Below are 26,294 nucleotides of genomic sequence, written 5' to 3' on the forward strand. Positions count from 1 at the left end.
GGGTCACACTGAAGAACCGCCTACTCAACTGATGTCCTGCAAGTCCATATGAACAGCTGCCTGATTTCCACTGTAATGCAAATGACATGTGTTCTCTGACCTGCCAAGATAAGCAGCAAATGTTTGTGAACGATAGTTACACACTGTGCGAAAAAATACTGTGTATTAAGAGTAATTTGAAGCTGATAATCACAGTCTACAATTGCCAAATTGTATTTTAAATGCTGCTGAAATGTGTAACACTTTGCACTTTATACTATAAACATTGGACATTAATCTACAAAACATGACAACAACAACTTTTTCAAAACTTAGGAACTGAGTTGGGCTCAAAACTCAAAAATCTATTACAGTCCATTGCCTTGGAATTTTGAGTTCTCTCAGCTTTTTGGTTTTTATAGTGTGACTGAAATGAACCATTTATGCTACATTTGTAAAATAGGACACATATTTCTGAGGGTAAACATGGCGCAGTTGTGATGGGATCATCCAGGACAACATTAATATCAGGTGTAAAGGGAACCAAAGGGTGGTACTTAACAACTCTGCAGGTAGATCCTGAGTGGAAGACTTGAGTGTTGCATGACATCACATGTGATAGCTAACAGTGTTGACAGTTGGATTCTCTGTTGGCATATAAACACCATTAGTTACTTCACTTGCCTGCCAAACTGCACATTAAATGACATATTTGGTCCCACTATAGCCTTTTCATGACATGTATCTGAAAGGTATTGGCTTGTAAAATAATGTGAAAACACAGGGAACTACTTCCTTGTTTAGGTCATGAAAAGTTGACCACATAGTCAACTCATGTGGCTCAGAGCTGAGCTGATAGAATGTACCACTACAACACTGTCTGGAATACAATGAGTTCAGTGCAGTGTACTTGACACGCAGCTGTTAATATAGAAGCCCTATTTTATTTTATTTTCATAACTGTTATACCCAGGGGACCATGCTACAAAAAGATTTTGAGAGGATATCTCTTAATACAGTGATGCTAAGCTGTAGCTGTTACAGTAAATGTTATTCAAAAAACTTTCCGTCAGGTTGAACATCACTGTCCTCACAGCAGGTTAGACATTCAGTCTCACTTATCACACTGATGGGATTTATTTATGGTTCAGTTAGTTGCTGCAAGAGTGAAAAGCCAGAGAGCTTCAGGAGTTACAAGTGCAGCTTCATAGGACAGACCCATCGCTGGTGTTCAGATTCAGTCTGATCAAAGTCCTCAGAAGTCTTTATCCCAGCCAGAAAGCTCGTCAGGAGGCTCCTCTGTGTCAGGAGGAAACATGTCGAAGTGACTGTGGTCCATTGGGCCCTTCAGCTGCAGAAACAAGACAAATATTAATAGGTGGGACACAGGCCAAACTAAAATATCAAAGTACATGTCCAATAAATGTTCCCCAAAGATGCTTTCTGTCATTTTAGGTACCCCTTATCATGCTGATGTTTGTTTTCTGATCCGCTTGGTCTTAATTAGTTATGTGCTGCTATAGAAATGGGGTTTCATGCCATTATTGACAGCTGAGCTCTGCTCACAATCGAATCCGCCTTCTGTGTAGGTGGGAACTCGAAAGTGCAGCTGAAACTCTGGTCACTACTGCACAGACTCCAGATGGCACTGGCAGTGCAGGGTGGTACCGCTCACGTCCAAGGTTTTGCCTTCAGTTTTGTACAGGGGGTGGTGATGTGTTGTCCATCATTTATTTACCTCAATGGCATCAATGAGCATTTATAATAGACTGAATAAAACATGGACATAGTCTCAATGAGGTCACCCATAGAATCCTGATGACTAAATTTCACCAAGCACAGCTGTGTCCCATTAGCCGAGGCAGTCAGAGCTGATCGCAGCCATTCTACACAATGCTTGTGATTCCACCAGCAGCTCCTTAGAGCACCCAAGAAGCGGTTCTGTGCTTTACTTCAGATATGTGCCAAGTCTACTTTTGACAGATGCCATGTCAATGTGCACAGAACAGATCGAGCAGGCAGGAAGTGAGACATAGAGAAAATAGAGAGAATCCAGTCAATTCTCAAAATAAAAGACCCCACATAGACTTGCAATCATAAAGACAGACAGAAAAGAAACGATTTAACTACGCAGTTAGACTTAGCTAACTCTCAATTGGAATCCAAAAATGGGCATGAAGGTGGAGCTTGAGTGGAGCTGAGGCAGGCCAAATGAAATGGCTACCTAGCAGGTAGCCACCTGTGATGGCACCCAACTCAAAGTTGCCATGACCCTAAATATACACACCTTTAAAAAATAATATAATTTAAATGACTGAGTTATATCAGAATTCAGCACATGTACAGTTGCCATGAAAGAGGTATTTAGCTACAGACCAAACCCGTTTCTTGTACCAGGCTGTAAACTTATCAACATATGGGAGTCTGTGGGGACTGACTCACTGTGGAGCCAGCCTCAAGTGGCTATTCAGTTTTTGTGGACTGTGGTCCAATCAGCATCTTCACTGTCATTCTATATGATGCGTTTCAATTTTGTAACAAATATTTCTCTTTATAAAGGAGATAAAGGCAGTCGATCACATTCTGAAAAACTTGTAAACTTGTAAGCTGGGACAAAGGTGACAGTCTCACCTCTCTCTTCAGTGGAGACAGCAGCTTGTGACGCCTCAATCCCTCCCAGTTGAAGCCCTGGAACCACCTACAAAAAAAACCCCAAATAGATGTTACAAACTACAACAGCCATTATGCCCTGTGAAAAGTAACCTTCAATCATTTCTACGGAAGCCCAGTATACATTTTAAGTGATGTTTTGACCTGTCACAAGACTCTGCAGTGGGTATCAGGATGGGCTGCCATAAATCTACTGGGCCCTCAGACAGGTGACCCCTCTCTCTAGCCCTGACCTGATATACCTTTATTCTGCTGTTAAATCTGACACTCACCCAGGCAAAGAGCAGATATTCTGCAGCTTAACCTGGTCTAGTATTTACCTGGCATCTGCTCACGTTGAGCTGCAGTGTTTGGCCCTACTGGCAACTTCATCAGTAAACATGCTTTTGGGGCTCATACAGTAAACAGAATGTGGCCCCACTGGGGCCAGTTGAGGATTAGCGCCATGCCTATGGGTGCTGACTTGAGGGCATTCAGTGGGCATTCTGGGGGGACACTGGGCTTACTATGGGCACAATAGGGGCATGCGGAGCACACTGTGGGCGCATGGGAGAATTGCTCTAGTGTTCCTGTGGGCATACTCTGTGAGTCCTTAACAAACAAATTAGTTTGGTCTTTGCCCTCTACTTGCAGTATTGCAGTATGCAACATTCGCATTAGAGCCTTTAAGGAACAGTTCACTCCAAAATCAAAAATACTGTTTTTTTTCCCTGGCCTGTTTTCTTGTTGTTGTGGCGAGTTTTGGAGGTATCAGCACAGAGATGTCTGCCTTCTATCCAATATAATGGGACTAAATGGCACACAATGCTGCTTGTGGTGCTCAAAGCAAAAAAAAAAAAAAAAAAAAAAGAATAAAAAAATATAGTTTCATGTAGGAACAACTTTCTTTCTGTAGAAGCTAAGAAGCTACCTAGCATGTGAATATCATTGTCAGCATGCTGCTGAAAACACCAAGCAGCAATCATGCTCAGCAGCCAACTTAGTAGAAATTATGAAGAATGATGGGTTAATTTCCACGTTGTGCAGCTGATTTGCTCATTTTAAGCTTTAAATTAAAAATGTTAAGTCATTGGAAAATAAACTTACTTGTGTTTCTTGATGTCAATGATGCCGTTCTTTTTGTTTCCCAGCCTCTCCACTGGGTTTAGCCTGAGATGAAAAGAAACAGATGCTTATGTTGGTTTAATGTCAGGTTTAATAAGACTGTGCATGTTCTGTTCAAAAAGCAACAGCCCAGAGACTTAACCAGGACACTCACATGATTATATTAGTCTAACACATGGCTTAATAAACCCAGCAGCAGCAGCGTCCAAACACAATAATCTGCTGCAACGTTTGTGATGACCCATGTCAGTGTGGCCGGTGTGACAACACTGTTTCATCATCCCAACATTATTACCACCTGGTCTGTTCCACACCATAACAATTACACAGTGATTCTCTGATTATCTGTTTAAACAGTCACTAAGCTGTATTATCCTCATATCTGATGGTGGTTTGTGATTCTCCGTACTTGCAGAGTCTTCTGATGAGGTCATCTGGGCGCTTGGCTATTTTCTTGGGGAAGTCCACCTTCTCAATGCCATGGAGGACCATGGTGTAAATCTTTATGGGGTCAGAGCCTGCAAAGGGTGGGCTGGAAGACAAACATTTCAAAGGATGAGCTCATTTATGTCACTGATTATAAGTGCAACATCAATCTTTCAAGTTCAACTTTATTGTGACATACATTAGAAGTACACAACATCAGAACACATGTGGTTGGTAAGACTGCCAGTCACATCACAGGGTGTTTAAAACAACCAATCACAACATGGGTGGTTTTACAACAAGCAATCACAAATTAGGTGTATTTCAAAACAACCAGTCATAACAGAGGTGGCTTTTAAAACAACCAATTACAAGACAGACAAGACAGTTTCGTAAAAGAACAAAGTTGGGATTTAAAACATCCAGTCACAGCACAGGTGGTTTTTAAAGCAGCCAATCACATGTTTATATAACACCCAATCATAGCACAGGTGTTTTTTTAACAGTCACTACACAGTTGGTTTTTAAAAGACCCAATAAAATCACAGGCGGTTTTTTAAAACACTGTTAGTGTCATTGGTTTAGTTTGATTTGCTACACTAATGACGCTCAATTGTACCTTCAAACCAAACCTTCCTCCCACCTCTGGGTGTCATCCAACATGATCAAACTCAGTAGCAACAAAGCAGAACTCAAAACAGAATGACTGTGGCATCCAAGACTGTGAAAGAAGTGCAAATCTAAAAAGTAGGAGATTTTGTCTTACTGACTTACTTGCCAGTGAGAAGTTCGAATATGAGGATTCCCAAGGACCAGCAATCAGCTCCAAAGTCATGGCCTTTGTTCATGATGACCTCTGGGGCCACATACTCTGGGGTCCCACAGAATGTCCAAGTCTTCTTTCCAAGGCCGATCTTTTTAGCAAAGCCAAAGTCTGCCTGCAGAGATACAGAGGAAGAAGGAAGATATGTTAAAAAATAATGCAGATACAGAATGAATATCACTCTGTAACAAAGTGGCTTACCATTTTGACATAACCCTCCGTATCCAGTAGAAGGTTTTCAGGTTTCAGGTCTCTGTAGACAATGCCCATAGTGTGGAGGTAATCAAAGGCCTCTAAGACACAACCAGTACAGAACCTGGCTGTGGGATCATCAAAATAACTCCTGGTAAATTACAAAAGATCCAAAAATTAACGGTTGTTTCTGTGAATATACACAGAGCAGACATATGGCCAGTTTTAGGAAAGCTCATCAGTTGTTTTTTCTATCATTATTATCACCATCATTTGTCATAACATCTGCATCATTATTACTGGCAGAGAGATAACAGGAAACAAGGCTTCCTGAACAGAATCAAGTTTACACATGTTCATGTTCGGCATCTTATCCCCTAAATGACAAGGGCACCCTGAGAAAAGATCATGTGCAGCAAATTGCAATTACAATGGGCCTCGTGCAAGAACATTTTTGTATTCTTATCTTAGATTTCTCTCACTTTTCTTCGTACGAAGGGCACATACGAACATGCCACGTCAGATTCAACAAACACTTGGAATTTCAGATAAATGACCCACCTGTGCTTATCCGAGTGCATGTGCATGGAACTTAGAAATTAGTATAATTAACACCCCAATACTACCACATAAGGCTGGTAATAATAGATCATTGAATCAATCATGAGAGGTTTTATATGTAAATTTACAATTAGATTTGAAATGTAGTCAAACAAGTTAATTCTGAAGTGTAATTTAATTTTCAAACTCAAACTTTTGTATAAAGGCAGACTGACTGCACATGATTCTACGACAGGTCTGGACCTCGTCAATTGTGTTTGTATCTTAAAGGAAATTCAAAATATGAGCAAAATGGTAACTACGATAAGTTCTCTTAAATCACTTGTACACCACTTAAGAACGAATCTATTCGTACGAGTGGTTCTTGCATGAGGCCCAATGTCTTCTTTGAAACTTAAAGTGTCTTTAAAGAGTTTCTATGTGTTTATAACAACTTCATTCATTCTTGTTGCCCTAAAATATCTTAATCAGTTAGGACAGCCACTTTTTAAAGTCGACCTACCACCTCAGCACACAACACTTCACCTATTTATTTTTTCTCCTAACCCCGATTCAGTCCTCACCATCAACCACCTGGTGATCTTTTTAATGTGGCCTCTATTGTATGGAAATGTATTTTTAGTGTATTTTGTTTGGATGTGATATATTGTGCTTTTAATATACCTATATTTTGCACATGCAAGCAAAGACAAATGTATGCCATTTTCCACACAAATGGTAGACAATAAAAGATTTTCTATTTCTATTTCTTTTAAAAGATCTGATAGCATGTTGGTTATTTCAGAGAACAATGAAACAATTATTGGGTGGGGTGGTGTTGAGGACTCCTCCACAGTTAGATAACATTCACACTACATACCACTGTTTAGTCTCTGTGACAGAATCAATGACACAACTGATCCTTTAGACCAATCTTGATTGTAACACTGAAACACTTGTTATTTGTTAACCAACCCACAGTGGGTTAGTTAACAACTCACACTAACAATGGATTTCCATCTGCCTGTTTTATGTACAATTTAATTTGTGCATTAAAAGAAATTGCTAGAAATCTTAAACAAGGAAATATGGCAAAAAAAAAGACTTTTTGCCTGACTGAGATGCAAAACAATATATGAAAGCGTGATGTAAAAAGGGTTAGCCAATAAATTATGATGTACATGAAACGTGTTTAAACATCCACTAAAGCTTCTGCTCCACTACAATGATGAAAACATCTGATCTGTGTGAAGTGCTGAGGAGACTGTGACCTTCCTCACACATGGATAAAACAGTAATGTCACATTTCCATCATGTTTTCCAGGGCAGGTGGTAAAACGTGGGTTTTCAGACTGTTTTTAAGATATTGTTTAGCATCAGTTCATGGACGTTTTAATTTGCAGTCATCATGAATGTAACAAACAGACCTACACTCACATGTCCCGCAGCACAGTCCACAGCTCTCCACCGAGACACACCTCCAGCAGCATGTAGACAAACTTATTATCCCGAAATGTTCGGAATAACCTGGAATACATGGGCAAACAGCCAGGAGAGTCTTTGGTAACTACTGTGTTGCATTAAAAACCATTCACCTACTAAAATAGTCAAGTCAGTTTTATTTATATTGTGCCAAAGCATAACAGATGTTTCCTCAGGGCACTTTTCACATAGAGCAGGTCTAGACCATAGTCCTTATTATATCATTTACACAGACCCAGTAGTTCCCACCGAGAGCAAGCGCAAGGGCAACAGAGGCAGGGGGAAAAACTTCCTTTTTATGGGCAAAAACATGGAACAGAGCTAAAAAAAACTGAACTAAATATAAATAATAATAGTGCCTGGTAATATGCTGCATATTGGTGGTGCTAAAATACCTCACTCTCTAAACTTTACAGCCAGTGAGCACTTCTAGATTTCTTAGATTTAGCATAATTTAACATTGAGACCCAATAAAAACCTGTGAACTGATGAGGAAGAAACTGAGTGTTAGGAGGAGTGTTGTACTTTGGCTGAACTTTTCTCTTTGAATGGCTGCTTGCACAAGGTCTTTTTACTTTAAAGTCCTGGTGCCAGTAAATCTCAGCAGCATTCTCTCAGCAGGCTCCTTAGCAACTCCACTGAGAAGCCAACACACTGAGCTGCCCCCATTTAATCTTCTCCTTAAGGAATAAAGAGGGTTGGGCAGATTGAACTACTGGCTAACTTAACCATCCTGTAACCTCCTCTGTTCAACACCTAAATGCTTCCACTAACTCTGATTATGGAAAGCAACAAAACATCCTGACATGATCTCATCCTAATGTGGCTGCTTTAGAAATAACACTGTGCTCTTTGTGAAACCTGAATGTGTAATGTTGTGTGTTGCCCACACCTGATGATAAAAGCTGAGTTTGTTTGCTGAAGGATGTTTTTCTCAGAGTAAATGTGCTCCTGCTGTCTGGTGTCCACAATGTGCTTCTTCTTAATGCACTTCAGAGCAAACGTGGTATCCTCGTCCTTCAGCTTCACCTGACAAACAGCAGAGAGAAGCTCACTGAGCAAGCCTTAAAACTAAACTTTTATATAACATATTATTGGTTATTATTATGATATTAGTAGTACTATTATAATATTTGCTACACTGATAAATATTGAGGAGGATGAGAATAATAGAAACTGCACTACCTCTAATGGCCACCAGGAGAAAGAAAATCTGACTGTAATGAAGACACCGAGATCTCATGCTGATTTTCTAACCACACATCTCCTGTGTAACGCACATTTATGACCCTGTCAGTTCATTTATTGATTTCTAAGGGACATTATCAATACATACAGTGTCAGACCAAACCTACCAGACCTACAACCAATCAGAGAAATGAAACATGCGATATAGCCGTACTTGGTCCATTTCCGAGCAGGACACACAATGATGGCCATCTGGTTAAAATCTTTCTCATACAAGTAAACAGTACACTAAAATATGTTTTTGAAAACATTTGTGGTGAGAAACAGGGAATAGTAACAGGATCTTTGTTCGTATTTGATCAGCACTGTCTAATTTAACAGTTTGATCTGAGTATTAGAAGCCTGAGGTGAGCTGGATGGACCTGCTGACTGACGTGCAACAAATCAGAGCAGCTAAACTTGTGAAAGTTGACTTTTCAGATCAGGGGCATATTCAGTCTGAAAACAGAGCGCAACCGGCTTCACTGGCACAAATTTGTGCTTAAACAATGCGTAGAAATGTTTTATGCATGAATCTGGGATTCATCAATATTTTCTTACTTGAATTTGTTTGTACTCAAATTGGGATAACTGAAAGTCGCTCTATATCATCAATATGTGGCAGTTACATGCCGCTTTATCTTCTTAATCCCAAAGAGAACCAGACAAAGGCGGTGAAAGCGGGCCTTGATTTCATCTCCTCCACAGGATTACAACTTTGGAAATAGACATGGCCTAAAACTGCAACTTTACCCCCGACCTATAAGAGGCAGAAATGTGCCGCAAGGCATCCAGCCTGCCAGAAAACCAGAAGAAGCAGAAGAAGGAGACACAATAGTGTGTTCCTTCCTCGGCCACAGAGACAGCTGCTCAATGAAAGAGGCTCTTAAGGGTCTCACAGGTACGTTCAAGAATTAATTACTTAATTAATTAATTGTATGAAATGTTAATGTTAGAGGTGACCAGTGGAGGATAACCTCCTTTACTTTTGTAGCTTTCCCAAATGTTTATTGTTGTTCTGGCCTGAACTCAGTGACAGTGTTCCTGCAGCTCACCAGCTCCACTCGTCCAAATCCTCCCATGCCCAGTGTGGCTACAACCTCCAGCTCCTGGAAAGGCTGGTGATGAGGCAGAAGAGTGATCCTCTCCCTCAGCCTCTTCAGCTCCTGGGCCTCTGCAAAGTCGATCTGAGGTGAGAGGGGCCTGACAGAGGAACAACACAGGGAACACGAATTAGCCCTTTGATGACTTCTGAATCCTTCTTGCTTTAAGGTTCACACTGACCTGTTAGCACCAGGAAATCACCAGTAAACTTGGAAATGCAGAAATAACTGTATGACATCAAAAGTCACCACCATTATCACCTTACAGGGAAGCTTCATTAACATCTGTACAGCTGTGCACTTACAGGGCATTTCTCCTCTCATCACTCCTGGACAGCTCTTCCACGTACTCCTTCAGGTACGCCTGGAGCTCCTCATAAGTTCCCACCATTTGGTTGAAATTGCTGGTCAAGAGGCGGCATGGGGTCAAAAACAAACAAATAACTTTAATGTTAAATTATTTTAATAGAAAGGACTTTTGAAAGCATCATTTGCTTATGGACCAGGGCACTACTGTTAATACATGCCTGATCAGTGGTGAACACATATTGTATGTATGGCAGGAAACTAGTTGGGGCCATGGTCTGGGATTTTACAATAGTCTCTGATGTCATTTAGCCCTTGCTCAGATGAAGAGTTAAAAATATCTTGTGGTGTTCCACACAGAAGTTGCTTTGCTCCACTTTTAATTTAAATTTTACTAAATGGCTTACCATATCTTGTTAAAAATGCTGAGGTATATGCAGATAATGCATCTTTATTCTGTACTTCAGAGCCGAGAGAGAATCTACATATTGAGTTGCATATCATTAAAAATGAGCAAGTGAATACTGAATTCTTGAGGAATGGGACAAAAATTTCCCACCAAGAAAAACTTTAAAAATGATTAATACCCACACTCTCATTACATTTCTTGGTGAAAATGTATTCTTTATGGATTTATTTCTTTGAAATGTATGCAAGTCTGTATGCTTTATTATTTTTTAATTTCTAAACTTGATCTGTGCCAGAAAACAACTGATTTACAAATGAACCAATTCAAAGATGCATTAAGACTTCAAAATCTAAAACTAACAATATAACATACATATAGATACGTGCTACTATAATCGTCTTTGTTTTAAAATCAGTCAGTTGGTCCTTTGTGTCCCAGATTTCCATCAACTCCTTCAGATTTTTACAAAAACATGACTTAAGCAGGGCAAAAAAAGCCTCCATACGGTTTGTCTGGTATAACCCAAGTCTCCTACAGTCCCACACACTGTGACAACACACACACCTAGTTCAGACAGTGTGCATGTGCACGTGAACGTGGCTCCAAGTTAAGGATCTACAGTGAAGATTCAGGTTAAAAACATGGTGTAAATGATAATGACTGAATTTTCATTTTGGGGTGAACTATCCCTTTAAACTCTTTTTTTAAAACAGGTTTGAGCTGAATGATAAAAGGCCTGGTCAAATTCATAATTCTGTGCATTCTGATCAATCATTTCCTATAAAAACACAGAGACCAGGGGCCTCCACACTCCTTCATTTGTGCCTGGGGATAAAATGTAACAGTTATAAAAGAGAGAGCAGCTGTAACAAGAAAAAGTTCATACTGCAAATGTACTTATTTTACTTTTGAAGATTTATTACCGTTTTCATGGGTCATTACATAGTGAATGTTGTAAATGGTCTGGTCTAAGAGTCCTACATGTAAACTCTATGCAGCTACTCACTCTCTGTCCACCACCAGGCAGTGTGTGTCGTTCTCACTGCAGATGATGTTGGCTGAACGAACATCCTCACTGTGAACATACATGTACAGTTCAGTCACACAAAACCATATGTACACACTGTCATTTCTGCAGTTTGACTTTATATTAGCACAACATTACAATTACACATTTGTCCAATAAACTTGACTTTATGCATCAGCAGTTATAGTTTAGTTAAAATCCTGTTGTATGTTGTTTGTACCTGATGAGAGCTTTTTCTCCAAAGTAGTCTCCAACTCCCAATGTCTTGATTTCTTGTGGTTCAGCAAAGCCCTCAGTGCTCTGAGTCACTATGACCTGCAGACATAAAACATTAGAACTCATCAGTGCTTTTTTGCAGTGATACATTAAAATGTCTATGTAGGAAAAGAATGGAGTTTTTTCTAATATGTCAGAAATTGTTCACATCTGATCTGGTTTACAAAATATGCTTAAATTGGCTGGGATGCATTACATCACTGGTTCCTAAACTGTGCGGTATAGAGCCTCTGCAAGTGGAGTGTGAGTGACCAGAGGTAAAATATGGAGTGAAAATGAGTTGAAAGAATATGGTTCATTTAAAAGAAATAAATAAAGAAGAGATTGCTACTGCTGACTTTGATTTCAGTAAAATTCAACTTGGGTTCTTTTTCACTAGGTGCTCCCCATCATCATTCTCATCATTGTTGATGACATGAAATTGTTGAGTTGGGGAAGTGAAATTTGGTAATGCTTCAATCTCCAGGTCCCAAAATTTCATGGTAAATATGTGGTGATTACCAAGTAATATATGTGGAACCCTCAGATTTCATGGTTAATTATGTGATAGTTAGAAAATAACATTTTCATGTAGTTGGTGGGAAAGCATCATATTTGAAATTTGAATTTACCACAACTTACCCCCAAATTTCATGGCAAGTACATTATAATTCCAGAAATGACCATTTCACAAATCTGATCTTTAACCAACACAACACGAATGATTGAAGCTTAACTTAATGACTGAGTTAATGCAGTGTTTTGTGGACCTGACCTTCAATCAGCATGAGTGTGAATAAATAATGACTGAATTTTCATTTTTGAGTGAATTATCCCTTTAAAATGCTATGGACACATTGTTGGACATAATAAAAGGGCTGCTGAGATCAGACTAGAAACTACTATAAATTTGATAACACAACAGTAATGGGTTTTTCAGATACAGTTGTGAGTTTGGCTCATATCCTCCCCCCTTCTGTTGATGCTAAATGTATGCAGGGATACTACAGCTCCCAAAACATCCGGGATAAACTGGAGAGAGCAGGAACACTTGTAGAACTGTAGACTTGAACAGTGAACGATGACTTTTCCTCAGTCCATGGGAACACAAGCACAGGATTAGCGCTAGTGGTTTATATAGAAAACATCAACTTTAAGAGAACATGTTTGGAAAGACTGTGCAGATATCTCACCTCCCCTTTGGCGATAATAAAGAAAGTATTCCCTTCTTCGCCCTCTCGGATAATATGCTCCCCTTTTTCAAAATAATCCTGAAAAGACGTCAGAGGTCAGTCAATATCAGTGGTGGAAAGAGTTCTGGAAATCTGTATGCAAGTACAAGTACTGTTACATTATTAAAATATTACTCAGTTACAAGTAAAAGCACTGCTGTTGGAAATATTTTACATAAAAGTACAATGTATTTGTCTCAAAAACTACTCATAGTATTAGTTACTTTTTAACTGTTTTTAACCTCTCTGTTCTGCTCAGTGGTCAGTCACCTCTACAAACTAAGGTTACAAATTTTGTGCATTTTCCCCGACAATAATTGAACAACAATCGATTAATAATTTTTTCTTCCTTATTCAACAAATGGCTCCACCTGACAAAACAATGTCAAATGAGCTACCATTTATAGACTATTGATTGAATGTTCATGAACACATTTTTAATTGGTTATATTCTTAACAGCAACTGATTAATGATTAATCATTAACAACCTTAATCCAAACGTATGCAGCATTTTGTTTTGTTTTTTATTTGTATGTCAGTGTTTTCATTGGCCTGTTTGTGATCAGATCATCTGGCTACTGAAATGCAGATTTAAAGATTTGGATATTAATTCAAGTTGTACTCAGTACTCAACTATGATTTTAAAAGTAACTTAGTAGAATACATAGTGTAACGCATGCTTAAGTACTGACTACATAATCCTATACAATAAACATAACAGTGCAATTATTCTTTGCAATAATGCAACTTGTACAATAACCCTATAATCTACTCTGTCATAAAGCATTGCTATTTACACTGACATATAAATATATATCTTTATGCACACTGTGTACATAATTCTTATGTTTCTTATTTCTTATTCTTATAGCACCTATGTATAATATCTGTAAATTAACAGTATATTATTGTTTGGAAAACAAAGCACCTACCTTCACTGTATATATTCTGTTATATTATCTACTGTTGACATTTTGTATATGTACATATTTGGTGGATTGTACATATTATTATACACCTTGTTATATTTTATATTTTCTCTTCTAATTACATGTGATATATTTTTTCTACTCTTGAAAGAAGCATCTGTAATGTGAACAATTTCCCCACGGGGATAAATAAAGTATTTTTGATTCTGATTTTGATTCTGAGTAAAAGCACCGACTTGGAAATCTCATAAAAGTACAAGTACCCCCCAAAAAAACTACCTAATTACAGTAACTTGAGTATTTGTAATTAGTTGCTTCGACCCGTGGTCATTATGTTCTTCACTTAGATATGATCTGAAACTATTTACAGAAACAGATACTTATACATATAACTATATAGAGAAAAACGGTGTATAACCAAAGAAATGTGGTGAAGTGAAACACTCACCACTTCAAGACAATCAACTATCTTGGCCAGTTTCTCCTCAGGCAGTCCTCGCAGCAGAGACACACTGATGGAGAAACAAATACACTCATTCATTGCAGATGTTGGGATTGATAATATTCAGTGAAACTGCAAAACAGTGACCCACATGGTGACCAAAATCCCAGCTGATCACCAGACTCCCCTCGACTTGAGAAACGACAAACGAGCCCCTCCCGCATCACTCTTTCACCTGACTGCTGCTCTCTCCTCTCTCTCCTCCCCCCGCGCGCGCCCGCTTCACCACGGTGCAACGAGCCCCTCCTTCACCTGACCGCAGCGCTCTGCTCTCCTCCTCTCTCTGCCTCCTCTCTGACAGTCAGTCAGCTGTTCCTGTCAAAAACATGACGTGTCGTGGCTTTTATACCTATGGATGTTAACATTAGAGCTGGACAGTATTACGTTACAAGGCTGGTAAACATATAGCTTCGCTGTTTGTTTTTGTTTTGTTAGTTTTTTTTTTTTTACCCTGCACTACGTTGACTTTGCTTGTCTCAGCTATAGACTGTAAAGGTCTCAGCTTTATGGTCATCACCTTTTTAAAAAATATTTAATAAATCTCTAAAGCCTTCTCTTCTTCTCTTTTATTTTCTTCTCTGTTCTTCTCTCTTCTCTGACTTCTACCGACCGCACATAGAGCATACTGAACAAAAAAAAGTTTGATGGCCAAACCATTTGTGTGTGTTTTGGGGGGTTCTTCACTATTATGATAACTCAAATATTAGATTTTTTTCACAAATAGGCCTGTTTTGAAATATTTTAAATAATTACTCCATAATCTAATGAGGTCCCACCCATAGATATAGAAATAGAAGTATATAGTTTCTTTATCTATGGTCTCTACTATATCTACTGTTACCTGGGATTTACACCAGGTGCGCCTGCGCCGCGGTTTTGCTCCGTCATGCACGCGATTTCAATTTACACCAGCAGCATTTCAGCAGCGGAGCGTTTTGCCCGTCTGATTATGTTTACTTGCTCTGATTTTGTTGATTAAGTCCTCTTTCCTTGCTCTTTGTGCTTCTACCATGGATAAGCAGGCTACGCAGTTAAATTGTTTATTTTCTGTCTGTCTTTATGATCGCGAGTCTGCACGGGGTCTTTTATTTTGAAAATCAACCGGATTCTCCCCTGTTTTCCGTGCCTGACTTCCTGCCCGTTCGACCAGTTCTGTGCCAATTGACGCGCCATCCGTCGAAAATAGACTCGCTGCGTATTCTCCGCGGGGTGGAGCGCCGAGCCGCTTCTGGGACGCTGCTGAGACGCACCGCGGCGCTTCTCGTGTAAATTACAGCATTGAAGGGTTCTATGCCTTTGAGTGCCGCGGCGGAGCCGTTCCGCGGCTGGTGTAAATGTGGGGTAGTCTCCCCCTTTCGGCGGGAATCATGGCAACGGTGAGTGTCCCAAAAGTGGCCAACTTTGGATACAAAAACTACAAGTCTGATGGAAAACGGCGAATTGCAGAATGCAAAACTGACAAGCCTCCCTCCCTGCACTCTATCCCGTTGCAGTTCCTGCGACTAGCGCGCCAGTGGAGAGGGTGTTTAGCCATGGAGGAATCATTCTGCGACCCCATCGTTTGCGTGTGAAGGGCGACACTCTGTCCAATCTGGTCTTCCTCAAATGCAACAACCTGTAAATGTTTGTATTCAGCAAAATGTTAACATAAACAAAATAAACATGCTTTTGTTTGAAACATGTCACATCTTTATTGGAATGTAGCCTTTCCCCATCTGCCTTGGTCTAAATGACCAAACGTAATGTAAGAATAGATCAAATTAACAGCTTTGTGCTTTAATCCATGCAGACTAGACTACATGCTCTTTTTTGGATGAGGAACAATAGTGAGAGACTTGACATAATCTGCGACTTGACTTGACTCGACAACCTTGTGACTTTACTTGACTCGACATAACCTTGTGACTTGACTTGACTTGACTTGCCCATGACAAAAAAACTTGGGACTTGCTTGAGACTTGGACCGAATTACTTGATACTTGCTTGGGACTCGGATTGGAGGGACTTGTGCAATTGTCTGCTGATCACTAACCCATGTGGACGCCATCGAACAAACAGACCTTCATTTCAGTGACTGAACGCCGTAAATTGCCAAGTTGAGAGATGACACACAGAGAACTTGTCAGGTGTGTTTGTACCTGCGCAGAAAGCTGAAGTACTCCTCATGTCTGGCCTGTGTGGTCCGCATCATAATTGTCTGGAATGTCTGGCGGTCCAGTGCCCAGATGTGAGACTGGGACACAGCTGGACGGGAGTGGAACCATTAACATTCATTAAAAATGTTGCTTTATCATCACTGTGGAGGTTTATGAAGAGTGGGTCATTCTGAGACAACATAACTGACACTGACAAACACATGAATTAGAAAACATTTTAAATATTTCTTCTGTTACTTGGTATCTGAGTTGGTAGTACTCATATAACTTTACAAAACTTTTTTTTTTGTTATCAATTAATGAATTTATTTCTCAGCACAAATCAGTTGTGTTTTCCAGTTTGACCCAATTATAATTTTATGAGAAATTATTTATCATAACTTCTGCGTATCAAAAAAAAAATAGCACACTACTTTACTGTCATTTCTTGCGCAGAATAGATAATTGTAAGGTTGTGTGCCTTTTAAAGGGACAGTTCACCCCCAAATTTTTTCTATAGTGCTATTTATCCATCCATACTGTTTTGGTGTGAGTTGTGTAGTTTTGGACATATCAGCCGTAGAGATGTCTTCTTCACCTTCTCTCTAATATAATGGAACTAGATGGTATAAGTTCATGGCGCTCAAAGTGCCAAAAGAATACAAATGGTTAACTCAGCAGCAGTGTCTCTTTGAATAAATCATGACCTGATTGCTCAAGATAATTCACAGACCTTGTTGTGAGTATTTTAATGTAGGAACTACTATACTATATTTGTGCAGTAGAATCCACCGCAACTAGAGAAAAAAAAAGAGACACTGGTTTTGAATTCAAGTGTATTTTTTTGCAATTTAGTCCCATTACATTGGAGAGAAGGCAGACATCTCCTCAGCTGATACTTCCAAAACTCACACACAGACACACACACCAAAGAAAAAAGAATGAATAGCACTATGAGCCAGGGGGAAAATATGCACTTTTGATTTTGGGGTTAACTGTCCCTTTAAGGTCTGATGGCAGAGCAAACAGTGTTTTCAGAAATAATCTTGTTTGCTTTATTTACAAGAGTGAGATGAGAAAATTGATATTGATGTCATGTCTGGGCAAATTTGGACATGTGGGTGTATTTTTGAACTTAGGACAGAGACAGGCTAAGTGTCTCCCTCTCCCACCAGTCTTTAGTTAGGTTTCCATTTGCTCCGTATTAGTGTAATGTTTAGACATCACAATTTTACATTTTGCCTTTAAAATGTAGAACTTTCCATCTATCATTAGTTCAACCATATTGTGCGCTCCAGTTTACACCAGTTGTAAACATGAACACATCCATGCAGTATGTAGGAATCGGCTGAGCAGTTTTGAAGTATATTTAATAAGTCCCTCTGTGACTTCTACAGCAGAACATATCTGCTCATGTACCGTACAGCCAGCAGGTGCTTTACATATGATGTGGTTGTCAAAGACACACTTAAGCACAAGGGAGTGTGTGTATGAATGTTACCCCAAAGGCAAGGTGGGCACATATCCCCACAAACAAAACCTAACAATAGCAAAAGCTGTTTTGCTGCTGCCAGAGCAGTGCTGACTGAGATGACAGGATGCATGGGAATACGTTACAAAGTAACAGATTTATCTATATTTTTCACTTTCCCTAGAGGGTCTGAATAACTCACTAGATTTGTCACTAGGCACTTGATTTATACTATATACAGGGTGTCCACAAAGTCTCTTTACAATTTAAAAAAAATATTACAAAAGCAATTGATGAGATAGGTTAATCGGATTTGTTCTATGTACTCAGAGGTTATCAGAATTTTTAATCACATTCATGTTTCACACATGAAGCAGAAGATCACTGATGCCATTGCCACCATTGATGAGGCTGTGCTACAGTGAACATGGCAAGAAATCGAGTTTCCGTCTTGATGTGCTTCATGCAACCAATGGTGCCCATTTAGAGGTGTATTAAATGAGGCAAAAAAAAACTTCAATATCTACTTTTCATTTTGTAATAATTTCCACAGATTTGTCTATTCATTTGCTTTTGTAATAAATTTGTTAAATTGTAAAGAGACTTTATGGAGACCCTGTATTTTAGCTGTGAGCAGTGGCTACATTTAGGTAGTGGGCCAAACTAGGGCTGCACGATTTTGACTGAAATTGTGATTGAGATAAGATAAATCATCAGTTTCATTACAATTTTCATGTTAACTGAAAAAAAAAAAAAATCATCATGATGTGATATTTGTCAGCATCTGAACCAAACAAATATGTACTCTTAAATCTGGAGAACAGGATTTTCAGGACAGATCAACTCTGCAGCTCTACAGTACCTTATTATAATGCTGTTTGCTCCTTTTCCTCTTCAAAAAATTGCAATTTGTTTCTGGTTGTGCAATTTGGATGTCGCACTTGTCCATTTTTGTGATTTTATTGCGACTGCAATTTGCGCAGCCCCAGACCAAACAAATGTGAGGCATAATGAGGGGGAACGTGATCTTTCAAAACTTAAAAATACATTGTTTAGCATAGGTGCTGTGTCACTTATTAACATAGAAACTGCGAGGCAACTGTGCATATATTTAAATTTTTTGATCAAAAGTATTGCTAGGTGCAATTCAGTAATTCCTGGATATTGGTATGGACATGTCCCTACTGTCCCTACTCAGTTCTACACCCTTGTCCAAAGGTGAGACATTACAACCATGACTTCTTATAATCCCGTGGTGTTGTGTACCTTTCAACTATTGTTTGTGGTACTCTCTTTGGATTGTACACACATCAGCAAAACATTAAAAAAAGAACTTATGACTGATATTTTGTCTTATTTAAGGGAAATGTTCCTGTCCCTCACCTTTAACAGTGGCTGTTCTCTTGCAGTTGTACAGTATGGCCAGTTCTCCGAACGCTGTGCCAGGACGCATTTCTCCCAGCAGCTTCCCATGTTGGATGACCTCCAGCAAGCCCGCTGCAGGGAGGACAACATGCAGTTCAAAATCATTTTATCATCTTCAGTTTCATCAGATACATGCATTCTTTAGAAGATCTTTGCCATGCCATCTATGCCAGACAGTGAAACTTCACAACTACTAGGCTAAACAATTTCAGCCTTCTTCAAAGAACTCTCAATGTGAATTTATCATCATAATGGCAAAAAGACGTCCCATCAGAGCTACACATATTCTGTTGAGCTGACCTGCCAGTACGTAGAGGTAGTTCCCAGGTTCCCCCTCCTGAATGACCAGCTGACCCTCAGTGTAAACTTTCTCATACATACAGTCCACCATCTCCCTCATGTGCTGTGGCTCCAGCTTCTTCAGGAAGTCATTGTTCATGATGGCATCATTGATGAGCTTCTTGGTGCTGGGATGGAAAGCAAATGCAGAAACAAACAGTGCCAAAGCCGAGTCAGGTGTATTTATGTATCCCTGTATCACAACTCACAAATTTGTGAGGGATTACACTCTGCACACTATACAACAGTTTCTATCTTCAGAACCAAAAAGCTACTTTCTAAGGTCAAAGGTATGTGAGCCAATCAACCACTCTTTCCTGAATAAGTGAGATTAATGGCTTAGTGTCAAACTGAGAATGTGTGTGTTACTACTTAAATTCATTTATTTGATGTGTGATTAGACCTCAGGTGAAGTGAGGGTAGTGATTCTATTAATGGTGGGTGGGTTCAAGTGGTTGAAAAAAAAAAGAATGAGGAAAATATTGGAATATATTTCTTTGTCTAAAATGTGAACACATTTTAAGCTTAATTATTCAACAGAAAGACACAAATCAACAGAATAGACTCATTGTGCCTGATGTGAGGTCCTTTCTCACCACACTAAATTCATATATGAGCCACCATGAGCATGGTTTATAACTTGCATTTTAATGCCTTTCTCAGTCATCTATGATGTGACAGCATTAGATTTTCACATAATAAGAGAAAGTAAGTGTGCATCGGGGTGTAGTTCAGTTATAAAATCAGCAGACCAACAGAGCTTCTCTCCTGAGGCTGAAGCAGCTGTTGTCTGGCATCACCATTCAAATTCAAAGTTTTTTTTTAGATAATTTACTTTTCTTCTTTAAATAAACTTATAAACACGATATTTAGTAAATGCATTTAAGTGATAGTGAATGATGTTTAAAATTTTTGTACTTGCAATTAAAACTTCATTTTCAGGCACCAAAATAATGAAAAATCAGGTTCATAGCTCACTGTGACCTTTTTTTTTTTTTTTTTTAACTATTTCTAAAACTCAAAGTTTATCTAAAGAAAGCAGGTAAATCATCGCAACTAAAAATTACAGGTCAGCAAAACTTAAAGTTTCTTTCAAAAGTCAAAAACTTTGAGTTGAGCTAATATTCAAAAATCTATTGCAGTACAATGCTGTAAAATTTGGAATTGTCTCAATAATATATTTTTTAAAAATTAATAACGTGATTCTTCCATTCTCCAACTGTAAAAACATATATGTAGCCTATACACCAAATTAAAAAAAAAGATTTTAATATCTTGTCAACTATATTAAAGTACCTGGCCAGTATAACTGATGAAAGTTGTCCAAAACAAAATGTCGGATATTTAATAAATCAACAGAAATCGAGACAGTGTGCGGGAGTCTTTTCTGATTTTCTTCAAATATCTTGTCAAGTAAAATGTGTATCATATTAAGCTTCAGATCTGTGTCCAAACCTGATGGGACCCAACAGGTTTGGGTAGGGCTGTTTTTCTCACATATTTCATGGGCTTATATTGTCTTTGTTTGTTACATAGAGGGAGGCTTGGTAATATGCTAATGAGGGATGGGTTCGGGTTGGGTTCGGACAGAATTTTGTCAGGCTTGGGCCTTTTCAGGCTCAACCTGTCAGGCCCAAGTAAAGTTCTGGTGTCATAACCTACAGCTCAGTGCCTTTTCCTCTAAAAGTTGTTGGTTCATCTTCTTGAGTCTCCATAAGTTAACTATAGATGCAAAAAAAAAAAAACAGTCTTTGATTGAGGTGGCTCTGGACAGATTTTGTTTTTGACCATAAAGGTTGATCATAAAGGTTCTCAGACCCTTGATTACATTTTCAGCCATAACCCACCTGCCAACCTCATGGTCTTTAAACCCGACTGCACATGAGCGGAGGATGAATTGGATGCTAGAGTTTGTTTCAATTAGAAATGTGTTCTTACTGTATGCATACTGTTATGTTTTTTATCAGACCAATAGACTCTAGCAAACGTGTGTCCTGGGTTCAGGCTGCTGCATTAATGTCTTCAGTTTGAATTTATTCAGCAGATTTCCCTGAGCATGTGTTTGTGTGCGTCCCTGATTACCACATCACACAGACGATGTGCTCGTGCATTCAGTGAAAAGGAGAGTGCTGAATGGGTCTGAGAGTTGTGGGCAAGGGAGGCAGCATAGGTTGTGTAATTGAAGCCCATAATGACTCAGACCCTGCATTTAGATCCCGTGGCCTTTTGTTTCCCTCCATTTCTTTCTATTATCCTGTCATGCTAATACGGCCTTTCAGATGTGGGAGACATTATATAAGCCTGCCAGAGCTGTCTCGATCTCCTGAACGATACTCTGTTTGAGTTGATCACAGCCAATCAGCTGTTTGAATGACAAAAGGACAGTTTTAGGACAAGTGAAGAACTTAAGAACTTGTTGATTTCCACTGAAGTTCTATCTAGTTCTATCAAAAGTGGTGGTTTGGTAAAGAAATATCCAGGTTGAGTAGAATCCTACTTGAGTTTTCAGTGCTTTGTGTTTGAATTCAATCAGCACTGTTTGCATACATTTGCAGTCCTTTTTGTTTTTGTTCTGACTGAACAGATCAGGATATCCACAACTCTATGTGAACACAAGTGCACTTTAACAAACTGCTTAATTCAGCTAAGTTTGTAATATTTCTTAATAGAGTGCTGCAGGAATGAGTCCTGAAATCCAAATATTATTGTTGGTATTTGTATGTATGGTATTATTTTTTTTTACCTCTGGTTCCCTCGTCTTGAAGTCAGTCAGGTCTGTGGTTATCACAGACTGAAGACATGTCAGCAAGATAAAATATGTCCATAAATATCTCACTGGTGAGTCTAAATCCAGCAGAAAAATCTCTTTGGCTTTGAGAACAAGAGCGATGCTAACTTCCGTGTTGGCCTACAAAAAATTAAATGATCCCTGCAGCACTCTGCAACTCTTAAATTCACATATTTCTGTTGCAATGACAATAACTGAACTTCTGCTCACCTGCTCATTCCATTGGAACTGTACTGGTCTGAGTTTTTTCTTATTTAGTCTAAAAATTTCAAAAGCATGGAGTTTTCATTATATATTTTACTACTTTACAAGCAAGAATTTATTCAAAAAAAAAAAAAAAAAAATCCAAATTCCAGCATAAAACTACACAATATCAGCCTGGTGATGGCTCGACCTAACACACATGGGACATCAGGAGCCAACACTATCATGGGTGAAAAGTAGTTTGAGTTATAATGGAAGACTTTCTGATCACTTATGTTTCAAAGCACTGAAAGGTGGCGAGCTACAGTATCCCACTGCATTCACAAGAACTGACGATGTAATTATGACCTCTGCAAATCATAATTCTGTAAGTCTGATCCCTGTATAATGTGTACAAGCCAAACATATTCATGATAACATTTTATATTAAGGTTCCTGTATTAAGCATTAGTTAATAGGTAATAAGGACCTTATAAGATGCTTATTAACATTAAAATGTGTTAATAAGACTATATGTGTTAATAATAGCATAATAAATATGTTTATTGTTAGACTGTAAGACATTTTTAAACACTTCTGAGAAATCTCTTAACAATTAATAGACAAAGTGAATAATAAAGGATTTATTAACTTTAATAAGCACTGTTCACAATTATAGAATATCAGAAAATGGAATGAAACATCACTGTTTCCCAAAGCCCAAGGTGACATCCTCATGTCTTCTTTTCCCATGACCCAAAGATATTCTGTTTATTGTCATGAAGGAGTAAAGAAACCACAAAGTATTCACATTTAAGAAACTGAAATCAGAGAATTTTGACTTTTTTTCTTTAAACAAAAATTTAACAGATTTATTGATTATCAAAATAGTTGGTAAATAATTTAATAATCAATTCATAATCAATTGTTGCAGCTGTAAACCAGTCTATAAACTGTTAACAAGTTTTTTAGAAGTGTTTATCCATATCTTATTACCTATTAACAAACACTAATTACGGGCACTGTAATATAAAGTGTTACCATGTTCATGAGTAAGTATTAGCCCCACTGAGAGAAATGGTCACTAATGTAATCCATTGCAACTATTACAAACTAAAGTCTTCACAGCCACAGACCAGTTCACTTCTAGGGAGTGTTTCAAATTCAAAGCACAGATTTTAGTTGTAGCGTCCCTTTAACTTACTGTGAGTCTTTGCGGACGGCCTTTGCAATGGAGATGTGCGCTGCTCTGAACCCTCCACAGAAGTTCTCTGAGGTTGGTTCAGCAGAGACGCCCTCTTTTGCTTTGAGCCTGCGGTGGACCTCCACAGCCACCCTGTGGAAGCGGCTGGGACCCTGGTTGATGACACTGAAGCGGCGGTGGCTGTGGTGGCACAGGGCAGGTGGAGAGCGGCCCAGGCCGTTGTTGTAGCCGATGGCATCCTGGAGCTTGTCGATCTGGGAGATCTTGGCCTCTAGTTCCCTCTGGAGATACTGTAACTGAAGCTCCTGGGCTCGAAACTCTTGGTCCCGACGTGCTAACTCCACCTCCAGGTGGGTAATCCGCAACCTGAAGATCACAACTGGTTCAGTCACTGAACACACATAAAAGCAGGCACCAAAAGGATTGAATACAGGCATTGTTTGACTGGAGAAGTTTTGATACTTCTTGGTACAGGGTTATTTCAGTCGAGACCTTAGAGGTATAGAGTAGTGATACTCAGCTCTGGTCACATCCTTGCCAGGTGTGCATTTGATATACATACCAGTACTGGTTTTAACAAAAGCCTTTGTTGCTGCTGGAAGCTAGCTAAGAAAATATTAGCTTGAATAACAGCGGCATGACTGAAAGAAACACACTAACAGTGGGCAGCAGAAAACAAACACATGCCGAGCATCTTGGCTGCACCTAATTGAGCAGATTTAATGTTACACTAAGTGGTTGATGGCTGTCAGCCACTGGCAATGACATCATCCGTTGGCCCAGCCCATGAGGGGTTATACGAGGTATTTAGTTGGTGTATTACCTATACTGTAGATGGTTTGGAGAAGCAGCAGGAGTACTGCTCTAGGAAGCTAAGTAATGTATTGCTGTACTACATTTTCTGATGGGAAACAACCTGTATATAAGCCAAATATCACTCTTTCCAAACCAACCAGACTCCGTTGATATTTTGCCTCATAGAGCATAGGAGTTGCTGGTCTACAGCTGCTTGATTGGTTAGTTTCTTTGTGTTACTGTGTGACTGTGGTATTTAAAAAGGTTAGTGCAGATTCACACCAATAAACAACATATCTTATCATTACATTCGGAGGATGTCTAGGTTATAGATGAGGCCTGTGTTTGAAACTGCATGCATGCTGTACTCTAGTCTACACATAAGCAAGGATCAGTGACAGCCCATCAAAGAGTACACTGATCCAATCAAGGCGATCCAAGTGTAGGAAAAATTTGTGGTGGTGTCTGAGTGACGGTGAGGTCTTTTAATCATGTCAGAGTGCTTGAAATGATCCTATGCAAGCAAATTTAAAGGTGACATATGTAAGTCTAGTGTTCAAAAGTGGTACTGCAGTCCAAATCCCACAGACCTTGTTGTGAGCAGTTTCAGTTGGGAACTACTTTATTTCTATTAGAAAGAAAAAGTAGTTCTACTGGAGAGAAGGCCAACATCTCAAAGGATGATATCTCCAAAAACTAGGCAACGCATATAAACCACAAGTCCCTGGTACACTCCACTGGTCTTATATGTTGTTTTGGGAATCCTAGGCAGCTGACTCATTTTATTGTTTAGGTATGTGGATGTGTTATAAGATTCAGTTTACAACAAATTCATCACTGAACCTGCACACCATAATGAAACAAAAACTTTGCTCATTATTTGTGTCAAGTACTGGCTACCTCAATTGTGCGGATTTGTTACATTTCCTACTGGTCACAGATGCATATTAATACTTTTCTAACATTAATAATTAGATCTATTAATCCATGAAAGTATAGTATATAATAGTCATAAGGTTTGGTACTAACCTGAGGACTTCTGTGTCCAGGCCAGGAGGGTCAGTGTGGATGGAGGCCAGGCAGCTGTTCTCTTCAGCCCGTGGGGCTTTTATCGAACCGTTGCCCATGGCCAGGCTTTGGCTGGCCACCATAGGAATGGCCCTCAGGTCAAACTCACTGTGATGACTGTGTGAGAGGAAGCTCTGCAACTGCAAGCTGCTCGTTCTTCTTTCACGCCTCCTTTCACAAAAGCTAAAATGTTCTAAAGAGGTGAAAATGACAAGGATTATCAGTTCAGTTTTGTTAGAGGTTAACATATGGTTAGTAAAATATGTTGAGCAAGAAAAGCAGGTCAGCTCAGCAGTAAGAGCACTAGTCGTGTAAAGATAAAGTAACATAAAAAAAAAACATAAAACTGGAATAAGAATAACACTGTATAAATCACTCATTCTTGAGAATTGGTTCAAAACCGTATGTTGAGAGGTTTTTGCTTTCTACTCTTTAATGGGCCAGACTATAGTGATAAAATTTTTTATCATTCATGGACGTCTTACAGAGTCAACAAAATGTTCCATTGTTTTCATTTCACAGCATAGTCGTAGTGAGCAGCTATTTTATTTTCTAAAGCATCTCAGAGTTCTCTTAATGTTGATCAAAATACACTTTTTTAAACTATAATTCTTATTTAACTTTGATTTAGAAGAACTACAGAGTTGACATGTTATGGTTTAGACACATCTGATAGAAA

General features: G+C 39.0%; 1 protein-coding gene across 1 annotated transcript; it reads right to left on the bottom strand.

Moving 5' to 3' along the window:
* Nucleotides 1-624: 624 nt before the first annotated feature.
* On the bottom strand, nucleotides 625-25,804 carry prkg2l (protein kinase cGMP-dependent 2, like). The gene is made up of 19 exons (XM_084736255.1): nucleotides 25,577-25,804; nucleotides 23,753-24,118; nucleotides 19,539-19,705; nucleotides 19,197-19,310; nucleotides 16,346-16,451; nucleotides 14,154-14,217; nucleotides 12,737-12,814; nucleotides 11,509-11,603; nucleotides 11,268-11,336; nucleotides 9,852-9,950; nucleotides 9,499-9,646; nucleotides 8,109-8,245; nucleotides 7,172-7,261; nucleotides 5,204-5,345; nucleotides 4,954-5,117; nucleotides 4,163-4,285; nucleotides 3,736-3,798; nucleotides 2,611-2,677; nucleotides 625-1,330 (listed from the first exon to the last, which is right to left on the bottom strand). Exons 1-19 carry the CDS (start codon nucleotides 25,696-25,698, stop codon nucleotides 1,235-1,237), a joined length of 2,310 nt encoding a protein of 769 aa, XP_084592381.1. The 5' UTR covers nucleotides 25,699-25,804; the 3' UTR covers nucleotides 625-1,234.
* Between the last annotated feature and the right edge of the window lie 490 nt (nucleotides 25,805-26,294).

This window comes from Lutjanus erythropterus, chromosome 14, assembly GCF_056507025.1.
Source record: "Lutjanus erythropterus isolate fLutEry1 chromosome 14, fLutEry1.hap2, whole genome shotgun sequence".
Taxonomy (NCBI): Eukaryota; Metazoa; Chordata; class Actinopteri; order Lutjaniformes; family Lutjanidae; genus Lutjanus; species Lutjanus erythropterus.